Raw genomic sequence first — 10238 nt, 5'->3', positions numbered from 1 at the left:
TGGAAACAGGTAATAGTAATCGGTTTTTAAGAGTACCCGGTAGAAAATTTATGAAATATTTTCTTTTTACTACTTTCTATTTTTCTTGCGTGTTGCCTTTTTTGGGAAACAGGGAATAAAAGGTAATCGGTTTTCAAGAGTAGCCGGTACATATGTGTTAATATATTCCTCTCGTTTTAGGTTTTTGTTCACCATTATCATGATTATTGCAACTTCTAAAACGATTAGTTTATAGGGTACACCATGTCGTATAAGCAACACAGAATGCAAAAAGCACTTGTATAAATGCTTAACTCATTTGATACAATATATAAGTTTAACTGCGTATAACTTTTAAAGGAAAGTTACTAATGGCACAAATCTTGTAGATCATCTGTGTAGAACGCAAAATTATGCATTATAATAAAATTGTTTCAATGCGGTAGATTTACTTGTTTAATGCAAAATTCTAAAAAATTCCATATTATATTTTATGGAAAAGAAATATCGTCACCTGAAATCCAAAATAACGTGTCATCACTTTTCTTAAGTTTACAGGTGAAGGAAAAACGATATAATAGAAACCACTCATAATGAAGCAAAATTTGGTTTTGGTTATAAAGTGGTTATATATTGGTTATATCTGACAGCGGGAGATTAAAATTTAATGATACGTACATCTATCTAATATGGTGTAGTAAATCGAGAGCAATGTAATGCTCAAACTCGGAAAGTCGTGATTGAAATTGAAAATAAAGAGCTACTTATTTTTAGGGCAAAAACTGAAAAGACGTTTCCCAAATAGCAATCAAATTGAGCAATAACAGAGAGCCTAATATATACATATATGTATTACATTACGATTAATGTTGGTTGCATCTAAGTATAACAACCACATGACCTATTTTAGTTGGATAGCTAACAATACTCTCCAATTAGAAGTACATATCAATTGACGTTACTATCTTAYACCACAACAACAATARCAACAGCAATTGCGTGTCAGCAACATTCCACCACTTATCGTTGACTGCAAATGGCCTACTGAGCAGTTGATGGTGTTGCAATGTGTTTGAATTGACACAATTCTGATGGGTAAATGTTTGTTTTTCTTTTTGCAGCTGCACAAACAGATACCATTTAACACCAATACACACACATACATATATGACTACAACTGAATTGGTTTCTACCAATAACACATACGCTTGTATGCCTAAAGGTAKGCATGTGTGCATGGCTATTGCTCAGCGTAGCCCGTTTTTGGAAAGGCAATTGAGTGTCGCACGATGATCCCGACTGTTTAATGCTATTAACACCAGACAAGGACTGGCTCTTATATGCACACACATACATATATATGTGTAAAATGTGTTGTATATATGTGTGTGCGCTTCATTGATTATTTATTGATACATCAAACACGTGCATGTACATATATAAATATCCCTGTCCATATGCGCCTTCATCACAACATCCGTGCGCTTTTGTGCGTCTGTATTGGTGGCGCCTGGCATTGTATTTGTAACAACATTGTGCATTTTCATGCCGATTTTACTCACCTTCCGTATCGCTGTTGTCCGACACAGGTGGCTCACTCGAAATATATTGTCGTCCACTCAATAAATTGCTTTCGACAATGGGACGTTTGTCCTCCAGTTGACGTCTGAAAGCCTTATGATCGTCCTGCAAGTAGAAATTGTGTTGGTAAATGTATTTTTCGATTGTGTTAGAGCAAATTTTAAGGGCTGCCATTTCTGTGTTGCATTCAAATTAATAATTTACTTGTATTGATAACGATATACAATTATTTATAAAGAATGCATGGCGTTGATTGGTTCTTGGAAAATATTGATTTAAACAAGCAAAAATGTTGTCAAGAGAGCAAGAGACAGCGTTAAAAGGAAGCAAAGGAATTGATAGACATACTATATACATACCAGCTCAGCTTGCTCGATTTGAAAACCATCCAACTAAGCAGCAAACTATTCTTCTTCAACTAACTGGTACTTTTCACGAGTACTTCTCTAAAATTTGCCAAATAATAAATTATTTAGCTCATAATTACATCCAAAGCATTATTAACTTGAGGTTTCTTCATAGTTCAGTTGATTGGATCGGGAAAGTATTTGTACTTATAAGTAAAAATGCTTCCTTTCCAAAATGCCTTTCTAAAATATTGGCTAACTCAAATAAMTTAGTTAAATTATTTGATAAGAGACTCTACTAGTTTGAATATAGGTTTGGAACTTCGATTAGTCTATAATTAAACTAATTTTAGCTAAGACACGTACCTTTTCACGATACATATTTAGGCTAAACAAGCTTTAGGAAGAATACATAGCGATCAATTTAGTTTTGCGTCGAAAGTTCTCTCGACGTCCGGTATCAAAAATAAATTACATTTGCCATCTGCAAAAATCTCTATTTTTGACCTCTTCCTGCATCTTGTTACGACAATATTTGAACAGCAGAGAGTATGCTCGCAATTTTCGGACTTTCAACGACTCCATGTGTGCTGAAAATGCTCCTTTACTGAAAAATAATTGCCTATCATCAATGAAGGCTCCTATTTGATTACTGTTGAGATCAAAACATTTTCAAAAGAAATGGTGAAGTTTTGAAAAAAATTATCACAAATATAAACTCGAACTGTTATGCTCCATGTATTAGGGAATTTTTCCACATGAGAAGAGAGAAAAAGAATTCACTCCTTTGTTGTGCGCAGACACCGCCACCGGCAAGGCACGATTATATGAGCAGAGTGGCAAAATCCTTATGTGACTGAATTTCGTATGATTTCACAGCTTATGTGAGCCGAATCGAGTCCAAATGACTGCGTTCTTCGCTTTGCTTGTGTGAACTGTGGCGTTTAGCCGGATTTCTTGCTGTCGAATGAAAATTTCACTTCGCCAAAATGCGAATGACCACCAGAGTGTCCGACGATGCTTTTAGTTTTATTTGCGTTGCTTTCTAACGCACAGTCTCCCCAAAACACCACAACATACCACGAATAGTTGTGTAAACAATCACGCCAAAGCCTTAAGTGATTTCCACTCCGAATGGGCGCTCTTCCTGTGTGCCCACAAACAATCGTTAACATTAGTGGCTTTGTGTGTGAAAGTTGGACAAGGGTCATTAAACAATTAGTTACGAAAATACAATGTAATGGAGTTGATTACAGTCGTAGACACCTGCAAGTGTTCTGCTTGGACTAGCTTCCAAAAAAAAAAAAAAAACTTTAGTTCGAGGTATAGGTTTAGGCATGCACGGCATTTGTAGAAGGAAGTTGGCGGAGATAGTTGGATAGTTGTAAATTGGAAAAGTCCAGCAAGTTGAGAAAACTTGCATAAATTGCATTCTTTCTGAGTAAAATGCTTYTATTGGGGTAAAACTGATAACACTATGCAACAAATTTAAGGGTCATTGTCTTTGCGGGGAAGCAAAACAGTTTTGAATGATGGTAAATTTTTGCAGTGGAGGATGGAGTCATGTGTAGAAGTTCACGCAAGTGAGGAAAGTTCTCTGATCGCCGTTAACTTGGGAGTGGCCAGTAACGATTCTTTTACATATGACTCAAGCAGCTGAAGGCGAGCTAAAGTGTGAAGGCGAAATATCCCCTACATAGAGTTGCGCGCTGGATTTGGGACAAGCAACCTAAAAACACCAACAGTCAATAGTTATAATCAGCGTCGGATGAGACTTATTACCTCAAAGTATTTAAAATCACATATAAAAAATGGATATAAAAATATTTGCTTTGATAATCTCAAAGTATTAAGTCCTAAACACTTGTGATTGGGTTCCATGAAAATCCTTTTAAAAGAGAATTCGACTTTTTACAAAAGCAAAACTGAATTGAACATATCGATTCCCTTTTCATCAATCAGAAAATTACCGTCACTGAACGATTTTTTAGAATTTACAATTTCAGATCTTTCCTTCAAAAGAAGGTTTCTTGCTCAGCAGATTTCAGAGAATTAGCGCTTTTGTATACAGACTGTTATGCCAAMATCGAAGAAGGCGGTATTGGTGCTTGTTAATAAGGAAACTTTTATTATTCCTACATATGTATATCGGAGGACCAAAAATGGCTGATGTAGTGGGCGCCTGGATCGCTCGAACTAGATCTCAGGTAGCTCTTCAGAATACCAGAATATTGCAGTATCTTTTAGGTCTTTAAGGAAAAGACCCCTGCAGCCAAATATGAATATATACGTCGATAGCCAAGCTAAACTTACAGCAATACTCCCACATCCTTTTGCATCAGAGAATTTCCATAGAATCAGAGGCCGTAGATATAGTGCCTCCCTGAGAGCTGTAGTATATTGGGTTCCAAGCCACAAGGGCACTCCAGGAAACGAAATAGTCAATGATTTTGATRAAGATCAGATTTAGATATTAAGTCTGTATTGAACTTTGCAAAAAGCGTTGACTCACCACGTAAACTTCAGCTCATATTAACAAATTAGTAGATATGTATATTCGAACGGGTTGATTTACAAGCAGCCAAAACAATGGAAAAATATTCTAAGCGGAAAATTTTCTACGGATAATTCTGAATAACTTTACCTAAGAGACTATGAGTCCAAAATCGTTTTCAAGCCAGAGATTTTTAAGGTGATTGACCACGAAATTTGTTGCGACCTCTGTGAAACTTGAAAAATTCTCTGTTGCACCAGTGGTTAGTGGATATTATGAAAAACCGTTAGGTTGTGGATATTATTAAAAATGTTTTATGTTTTTAAGAAATGTCAACATGTTGCTCTGAGTTACTGGGGAAGCTTAGACTGACTGCAAGCAAAGTATGACTGAGAACTTCCATGATCGTTTGAACTGCCGTATCCAAGAAGCCACTATATCCTTAGTTTCCTTTCTTAGAGGGAAAAGCTCATGGAATAATATGTCGGAATTCTATTTTTTCTGCATTTCGGATTTTCAGTTTGAACTCTACTAAACTGTAACATGAATTAAATTCTTTCCATAAGATAATTACTCCGCCCTAAATTTGTAAATTGTTGTGTTGTTATGCCTTCTACTAAAAACTTCACTTTCACTGCCTAATAGATGCCATAAAGTGCYTAAAAACTTCGAATGAGCTCCACAATTACAAAAATACCATTTAAAACAGAAAAAGGTCACTTCGTGAAAGTGAAAGAAGAACATAAACACACAACTTCCTTGCGAACGAAATATGACTACCAGTACTACACCAGTACAAACGCGTCTAACAACTTGCAAAGTGCGCGAGCATAGAGTGGCAGGGTAACCACTTGAAAGGAGGTCACACATTAGTAAATGACATAGACGCACTTCGGCACACAGMCAAAGGCACTGAGATGAGCGCCACAGCGTAACCCTTTCATTTGCCATATATGAGTTGCAACAAACATGCGACCAGATAAGTGATGAATATACATAACGCAGAAAATATGTGCTTAGATGAACTGTCGCATCTGGCAACCCCGGCTCGTACACCCGMTCGCAGWACTCACACAAGTACGCCACTTGGCTTGCTGTCAAAATCTCAAAATTGTCTTAACCTCAAAAATGAACCCACTTCATACGCCATTAAATCTCAAGTCGCATGCGACCTCAACGCATTAAGACGAAACGGCAAGGTAGAGCTCACAACATAAATAGGCGAGCTTAGAGAGTAAATGGGAAGGATAACAATGCAGCGGCAAAGGGGTGAGAGTAGAGGACAAGCGTAACGGAATATAATGTGTAAGGCAGTCAGTCGAGCGGATCAGGGCAACTTGGTGCTGGCAGTCGGTTGGTGGAATTCCGGTGGTGAATAGTGATGATGGCCATGCTGAAAAGGCTCAAGAGAGTGTGTGTGTCAGTTGTTGGCCTAGGTTTGGCAGTGGGTGCTGCTAGATGATTCCGCTTGCATGGGTTGTTGTGGCGTTGGCAGGAAACGTCATGCGTTTCATGCCGTTACCATGGCAAAAATAGCCATAAATTATATTTCAGTTCGTTCCATGCAATTACTTGCGAAAACACTCAAAGTGCCACTATGTAGTTCAGCCGGTTGTCGACAGACGCATATGTTTAGGTGTGTGCAATTAGCGACATATATGGCATTTATTTCAGAAAATTGTCAGCGCAAAAATGTAAGAAGATTTTGCATCGGAACCAAAAAAAAAGTGCTCACAAAGTGATTGCCAATTYAAAAAAAGAGCGCTGGCAATATTCCTGGATGTAGTGTCACATAAAAGCTGGCTTAGTCGGAGGTTTGTCTGAAGATGCACAAACTGTTATTAAAGATTACAGTTCTCCTAGAGTCTGAGGTGACACTCAGCTGCTGCTTTGATAAACTAAATGATGATCAATGCTTTTGCTTTGCAACATCGCGGCTTACTTGAAAAATTGTTGCAAACCTTAAGTTACGTCAGTCCAACAGTTTTTCATTTTTAATATAAACGAGAGAGGGTTGGACTTTTGTTTTAAATATTTAGCATGTCACATCCCCAGCTTTGAAAAATTAAAATTGTATTAAGAAGTGGCCTCAAGCCCTTCTGATAAGTTCAGCTGTCTGAAATGAACTCAGTTCCTTGACTTCCAGTCTACAGCTAACCAGTCAGTTCTGCAGAGAAGTTTGCTCTTGTCGTAACTTTATTATCTGTTGGTCTATATCACTAAGCATCTTTTTGCTAGGCAATCTATCTTCTGATTCTTTTCTCATATAAATTTATATTCTTTTGGAAGATAGTGGAGAGTAAAAGATATCCCGTCTCAACCCTCAAAGGATTAGATATTTTATTACTATCCCAAAAGTTAATAGAGCAAAGTCCGCAGGCGAGAGTGTCCTGAGATAATACCTAACAGGTCTCTTAATACTCTCACTTCAGAAGGTGAATATTACAACAAAGTAATCTTGTGGTGTATTGGCTGTCTCTTATACACATCTAGATGTGTATAAGAGACAGCAGAAGGTGAATATTACAACAAAGTGATTTGTGGTGTATTGGTGGTGTTCTAAGAGCTGACCGCATAAAGAGTACCTCTATAATCTAATACTTTGCGTCTGTTCTGAAATAATTTGAATAAAAGTTTGAGGAACTCAACCTGATGGTGAGCAATGTTCACATTTATTGACAATATATTGTATTTCTCCCTACTTCTTCCTCTCTTTCTGCATATATTGTCGTCTACTCTATCCTGAGTCTACGTCAGTGAAGCGCTTTACCTGGCCCGCGGACGGCCGACCTTATTGCTCTCTCACAGATTCGCTCACACGTATTAGTCAAGCGCCCTCTATACATTGTGGAAAATTGATGATGTGCATTTGAAAATCACTTGATCAACGACTGTTGACTGCTACGCATGTAATTTGTATGTGCGCGCTGATTAACAATTTTACTATGTTTAATATTGAGTGGGAAAACAAGTTTTTGTTTTCCGAAAACTTTTTCGGTAATCTTTTCAATGTTTGGAACTACTTATTGTTGCGAAGTTTCGTTTTCCACTTTGAAATTAATAAAATCAAATACTAGAAATAAAATTAGCGATCAGCACCTTGAAGACTTACTTCGTATAAAGAACTAGATTTAGATAAGTTTGTTCAAAACCATGAAAATATTGAGTTTTAATTTTTTGATACAGCCGTTTACATAGGTGAAAACTTCAACATAAATTCAATATTTAAAATTTTTTGAATTTTAATTTTTTTTTTTGACATGTGAATTGTCTTTATTTTTTGTAATTGAAAAAAATTAATAAGGAATTTCATTAATTTCACAATTTTGTGAAAGTTGTCGAATCACTTTCAATTTTTTTTTTATATTAATTAATACTAATTTTTTTTTATTTTTTTGGGTGTAGCACCAATCTCTCTTATACTCCAACACAAGCACACAGTTTGGTAGTGTGCGTTTGGGCATCACTTTTAAGTCACTCGTTATGTCTCTCTTTCTCTCTATTCTCAATAAATCTAATAAAACCAGTCATAACCGCAATTTTTAATCTTCTGTTATTCCAATTAGAAGACAGATATGATACTCCTTACCACTTATCGGACGCTTTTTTGAGAAACGACCAACGTTGGTTTAGTTTTCAATTTCCATGAGCATCTCACAAATATCCGCTAGGTTTTGACCCACGGTAACCATATTATATGCTCCCGAAATGTATAGTATAGAAGTAATCGGTGGTTAGGATCATGAGGTCGCTATCCTCGGAAAAATAAATATGGAGAAAGGTCGTAGGTTTAGTTTTTTCCTGCTRTTCTCTTTCAACACTAGAACAGTCATTAGTCAATAAAATTAAGTGCTCTCCCTGGGATTTCCTTTACTTTAACGTTATATAATWTCTGCCATTATCAAAATGATAATMAAATTATTGCAAAGACACCCGAAAAGAAGGCATAAAATAACGGGACAATTTAATTTTACCGCTATAAATTGACCCTGCTTGCATGCAACATTAAAGCGCTGATTTCGGCGACAACATACTTACCAATTGTTTTTGTAGACTGGCTGCGTCGCCCATCAACGGGCCAACGCTCAGCGACGACTGCTCGGTATCCTTGCGTATAACCCATTCGGTGAGTTCGCGCAGCGACAACAGCAACGCATTCCAATGCTCCGAATTCGACTCCAAACGGTTTCTGCGAATGAAAAAGARCGCACACGAAGTGTATGCGTAAATATGAGAGTGTCAAGTAATGRGAAGAAAAGGCGCTTGTTAGCGCTGGCAATAAAAAAATGCTAATAATAATATAATTTGGGTAAAATGATGCGTTCTGCWCGAGTGAGGGCTGCGGCATATCCCACTCGGGGTTGGACTTGAAAAGTAGAAAAGTAGAAAGAAAAATCGTCGAAATTATGCAAATTGTAGCGTTGCGATGAAATTTAATTTGCTTCAATAAAATGGGTGTCAAATGTACGAAAATGGCTGAAAGGGAAAATATAAATTGAGCAATTTGTCGCTGCTGTCCTTTTAAATTCCACAACAATAGAGTTGTTAAATTTTATTTCTCCCACTTTTCACGCGCTCGTTAAAGGTGTTATAAATTGGCGGTCCTCAAGTCTTACTGTGTAACTGTGGGAGGTGATAAAGTATGCAGTTCACAGCTGGTGCTTTTACTAGATTGTGTATTCGAAGAAGCTAATTAATTGTAAGCAATTTCTAACAATCACATTTTTTTTTAATTTTTAAGTTAAAGTATTACTTTCCCAAAAGAATTACAAATAAAATTTAAGAAATATTTAAAAAACAGGGGGCTGACAGATCGAGAAAACTCCAGAAAATATCTAGAGCAAGGCACCAGCGAAACGATGGAGCATCTTCTGTGCACTTGCCCCGCCAAGACTATGTTGTAAGTATCTGAGGTAACCACGGTAAGATACACTGGAGGAGCTATCGACAGGGAGAGTCTGTTAAAATTCGTGTTAAGCGCAAGCATCTTAAACTCCTACTACCTAATCCTATTGGACTTGGCAACTGAACTTCATCTGGTATCGCAAAGGACCAAAGTGGTTATGCGTGGCTCAGTGGTGTATCAGATTAACCTAACCCAACCCAGTATGAATCCRTATCAATGACATTTTGTACAAAAATTTTACTTTAGCCAATGCTCCTTCAACCAACTCCRCAATAATCTAAACCAATGTGTCGTAGAAGTTTTTCTTAATGACAATTTCACTGCTCAAATACAAGCAAAGGATATGTGAATGAAAATTAGTCGCTGGAGAAAAGGTGCAGCTGGCAATTTGCTGTAAAGAATTCCCAATTAAGCTTAGCTTTAGACTACTAGACCTCTTTAATGGKTTACAGTCAGAAGAGGTTGCTACTAAATTAGTAGTAAACATACTGCTTAGAAATGTAACCTCTTTCAGGAAGGTGAGCATTCCCTGAGCATTCCCTGAGATAGCAGAACGGCAATACTAGCGTTGAGCTTGATAACTGTGACTCTGACTCTACGGTGCGCGTAGTCACAGCAGAATCGTTGAATTTTTTTTTTCTTAACAAGAGAAAGCATCCTTGCACCGCTCATATCGGAGTGAGAACGAGTTGGATTGCCGTTGTCGTCTTGTGTTCTAACAGTGTATATAAATGGATAGCGTGCTCGCTTGACAGRCATTGGTCGACGACCAGCTTCTGCGTCGCTGCAAGATACTTTTGACCTAAAGTAGAACATCGCAAGCTCGGAAGTTCTTACTGGAAATTGTCAAGTGGGCATTTTTGCAGCAAGATTGCAAATTTTGTTGGATGCAAGTTGATATATTTCGGTGGTCACACCTTCAGCGAATAAG

The 10238-nt window shown here is 37.3% G+C and overlaps 1 protein-coding gene across 1 annotated transcript in view; it reads right to left on the bottom strand.

The window, feature by feature from the left end:
• Positions 1 to 1541: 1541 nt before the first annotated feature.
• The window catches only part of LOC108968144 (dystrophin, isoforms A/C/F/G/H), a gene marked incomplete at its 3' end in the record, with an annotated part of 344088 nt that continues 335391 nt past the window's right edge, over positions 1542 to 10238 (bottom strand). Inside the window, 2 exon segments of the mRNA XM_018931935.1 lie at positions 1542 to 1665; positions 8440 to 8590. Of these exon segments, the coding sequence (XP_018787480.1) occupies positions 1542 to 1665; positions 8440 to 8590 (275 nt within the window).

Source organism: Bactrocera latifrons, unplaced genomic scaffold (genome assembly GCF_001853355.1).
Source record: "Bactrocera latifrons isolate USDA-ARS-PBARC rearing strain unplaced genomic scaffold, ASM185335v1 scaffold_204, whole genome shotgun sequence".
In the NCBI taxonomy this organism is placed as follows: domain Eukaryota; kingdom Metazoa; phylum Arthropoda; class Insecta; order Diptera; family Tephritidae; genus Bactrocera; species Bactrocera latifrons.
This window is presented reverse-complemented; position numbering and strand designations above follow the sequence as displayed.